Source organism: Pelophylax lessonae (genome assembly GCF_965119305.1).
Source record: "Pelophylax lessonae genome assembly, chromosome: 11".
In the NCBI taxonomy this organism is placed as follows: domain Eukaryota; kingdom Metazoa; phylum Chordata; class Amphibia; order Anura; family Ranidae; genus Pelophylax; species Pelophylax lessonae.
In genome coordinates this window covers 11,653,466-11,657,188 of record NC_138778.1, presented here as the reverse complement: position 1 = coordinate 11,657,188, position 3,723 = coordinate 11,653,466, and the positions used below count along the sequence as shown (strand labels likewise).

The window sequence follows — 3,723 nt, the reverse complement described above, 5'->3', positions numbered from 1 at the left end:
TGGCATGTGTTTGGCACTTTGCCTAAGCTGCTTTCTGAAGTCTGTTTCTAAAGCCTCGTACACACGCGTCGAAAATTGGCAGGGAATTTTCGGCCAACGTCCGATCTGCCAATTTTCGGCTTGTTAGTATGATGCTTCCGACAACCAACTCCGACTTTTCGGCCAAAAAAAATCTGGTGTGCAGGCTATAAAATTTTTGTTGGCCGTCAACACAACGGCCAATTTTCGGTCAGTCAGTACAGATTTCGACAGGGAAAAACCTGATGAGCAAGTCTGGGCATGCTCAGTGAAGAAAGAAGACAAAGAAAGCAACCCAACACATGACATCACTTCTGAAGTAGAATTTTGTTGGCCGAGAAAATTTGTGTGCAGTCTAGGCACATTCCAACCAACACAACACAACTTGGGCAAAAGTCTGACGATCGGTCAGCTGATAATCGTTGCGTGTGTACGAGGCTTAACACCTGCTTGAAAGATAGTTTCTCCTAAAGCCAAAGACATTCTAGAAATCGTTTCACATGTGGTTCTCCCACCAGTGGCCACTTCCAGGTGACAATCATTTTATGAAGTTTTCTTCTTTTGTTTGTTCTGCTTCCGGCAGCAGAAGGTCCTCAGCACCACTCGAAAGATTCTTATTGTTATATAGATAGACACAAATTCCACGATGAGCAGAAAGCCAATGACATCGAGAAGGTAGTACTGGTACCAGGCCAGGTCATTGGCCGCAGGCTGCAGGTGACGTGCTCCTTTATGGCGCATGACATACTCTGTCCAGAACACAGCCAGGTCTCGTGGGGGCACAGGGGTATCTCGGTGTAACCCAGAAAGGTGCTTCATGGCCCGGCTGTAGGACGGGTCATCAATAACTGTGCGCACTGCACTGAATATATCTTTGGCAGTTATATCTTGCAAGTTCTCTAGAATAATGGCAGCCCCTCTCACCTTCAGGCGCAGCAGATTTTCATACTGGTCACCAAACAGTGGAATTCCGACTATGGGGACACCATGGTACATGGCCTCATAGACACCATTCTCACCACCATGTGCCAGGAATACCTTGGTGTTAGGGTGACTGAGGAGGTCATTCTGTGGAAGCCAGTCAACAGTCACAGTGTTATTTCCTATGGTGTCTAGAGGTTCTCCGGAGTAACGCCAAATGACTCGTTCCTTGAGTTGGGCCAGGCCCGCTGCGATTTCTCGGGCGATGTGAAGGGGAAGCTTTTTAACAATAGTACCCAAGGAAAAGACTACCACTCCTTGCTCTGAGCTGTCCATGAATCGTTGAATGTCTTCAGGAAGAGGTTTAGGTGGTCTGCACTGAAAGCCTCCAATATATATGGCGTTGGGCATTGTTGGCCTTGGGAATTCGAACACAAAGTCCACTTTCATCAAATGGATATCAGCCCTCTTGTACATCTCAAAAACTCCAATATCGGTGTTGAGATACCGCTGAGCCAATTTGTCGTAAGTTGGGTATATAAGAAGGTGGCTGGCAGCCAGGTATAGGTAATAAAGGGCCACATTTTTAACTCTTTCATGGAAGGACATTCTGTCTGTGACTCGAGAGTTTATTACTGGCACATAGGAAAGTGGAGATGGGGCAATAGCAAAGTGTATATCTTCAGTGGGCATCCACCTCCCGAAAAATACTATGGGAAGCTTCAAGTGGTGAGCTAACATGACTCCAGCCACATTGTAAGGATCGGCCAGAATCAAGTCAAAGCCAGCATTGGCCAAACGATCCATGACCTCTTTGTTCTCGAATATTGCCCCGAGGGCAACTGTGGACATCTGAGTCCCGGTCTTGAGGGCTTCAATGAACTCCCAGGCCACAGAAAAAGAGGAGGAATGTTTGGTGAAAGCTTGTTGGAAAACCCAGTTCATAGCGTACTCCTCGAATTCCTTCCGACTCAGTTTTTGTGTTTCAGACATGGGAATGTTCTCCACCTCGAAGTGTTCTGATGTCTCATCAATATACAAGCTGTTGGAGGGTCGGATGACCGTCAGCTCATGTTCTCTCTGGACCAGCTCCATCATAAGGACCTTGATATTAATCCAATGACTTCCTTCTACGGGTATAACCAGAATCTTCCCAGCCTGTGCAGCGGTGAAGAACAGAGCACATGACAATAGGCAAATACCAAATGCTGTTGCTGTGGCTGCCATGTTAGTGGAACTCTATGGCTTCCAGACGCAGCAGTCCTTAGGAGATCCCGTACTTCCCACTACACAAGGTGCAAGTTGAAGAAGGATTTATGGGAAGCTGGCTTCAATGTATAGTGCAAAGTCATCCTGATAGAGCAGTCAGGCTCCTCCCTCCACTTCTATATGAACATTTTCCTGCAGAAAACCTATCAAGAGCACAAGAATAGCCTCGGCTTTATCGGTGGTGGTGTTTCAGAATATCTGCAGATTCTTATCTTGGAATTGTTTGCTCTCAGCACATTTTTATGCTTCTTTCAAGAGTCACTCCGGGTAAAGTCTGTACTTTGCCCTTATGTATATGAGACATTATGACATTCACGAATAGCCTGAAGTTTGTTCTTCTTTTGAGCTACTGCAATGCATTTGCTCACCTTGGACTTGTAAAGGTGAAAAAACACCTCCTTCACTAAACACAGTAGTAGAAGTACAGACAACTTTTTTGGAAGTTGCAAGTTAAAAAGTTTGTAAAATTTACTGCCCATTCACACTACCGCGACTTGTCAGGCGACTTGTCAGCCTGACAAGTCGTGGTCCATTGCGGTCCATTGAGTAGTACAGGACCCGTTCTAATAGGAGCGACTCAAGTCGCTCTGACTTAGAAAAAGGGACTTCATAGGTCACCCCCGAAGTCGGAGCGACCTAGTGTGAACCGGCACTTATCGTAACACTTTACTTTAGGGGCCAGTACACACCACAGAAATGCAGTCCCGGATGCGTTCCGGATGTTTTTCTGCATGTGTGCTTTTTATGCAGTCCCGTCCAGTGCATTTTTTTCCCCCTCTTTTTTCTTAACCTTAATCGCTTCCATACCGGGTGAATTCTAGCATTCCTCCCCTACATTTAAAAATCATCATTTTTGTTGCTAGAAAATTACTCAGAATCCCCAGACATTTTATATATATATATATATATATATATATATATATATTTTTTTTTTTTATTTCAGGTACTTATATAGCGTTGTCAATTTATGCAGTGCTTTACATATACATGGCACATTCACATCAGTCCCTGCCCTCAAGGAGCTTACAATCTAAGGTCCCTAACTCAAATTCATACATACATACATACATACATAGTAGGGCCAATTTTACACAGGATCCAATTAACCTACCAGCATGTTTCTGGAGTGTGGGAGGAAACCAGAGTACCCAGGGGAAACCCACGCAGGCACAGGGAGGACATGCAAGCTCCAGGTAGGTAGTGTCGGGGTTGGGATTCGAACCAGCGACCCTCTTGCTGCTAGGTGAAAGTGCTAACCACTACACCACTATATAAAGTATATCTCTGAAAATACAGAGTTCTCGCCTAGGCGAAACAGATGAGGGCTTGGAAGGACCAAAATTGGGACTTTGCCGGTACCAGTAGACATTAAATAGTAACTAGAGAGTTTAAAATTAATAGAATTTTATTGCATAGAATAAAAAAATCATCCGCGTAACATCTGCTGGATGAATAGTATAGAGAATACATAGAACAAACAAAGAAAAAAGTATAGACAATTAAACACTACATATG

The 3,723-nt window shown here is 44.5% G+C and overlaps 1 protein-coding gene across 1 annotated transcript; it reads right to left on the bottom strand.

Annotated features, from left to right (window-relative positions):
- Positions 1-491: 491 nt before the first annotated feature.
- Positions 492-2,207, bottom strand: LOC309567102 (UDP-glucuronosyltransferase 2A2-like). Its single transcript, XM_082272432.1, has one exon. It carries the CDS (start codon positions 2,164-2,166, stop codon positions 562-564), a length of 1,605 nt encoding a protein of 534 aa, XP_082128558.1. The 5' UTR covers positions 2,167-2,207; the 3' UTR covers positions 492-561.
- Between the last annotated feature and the right edge of the window lie 1,516 nt (positions 2,208-3,723).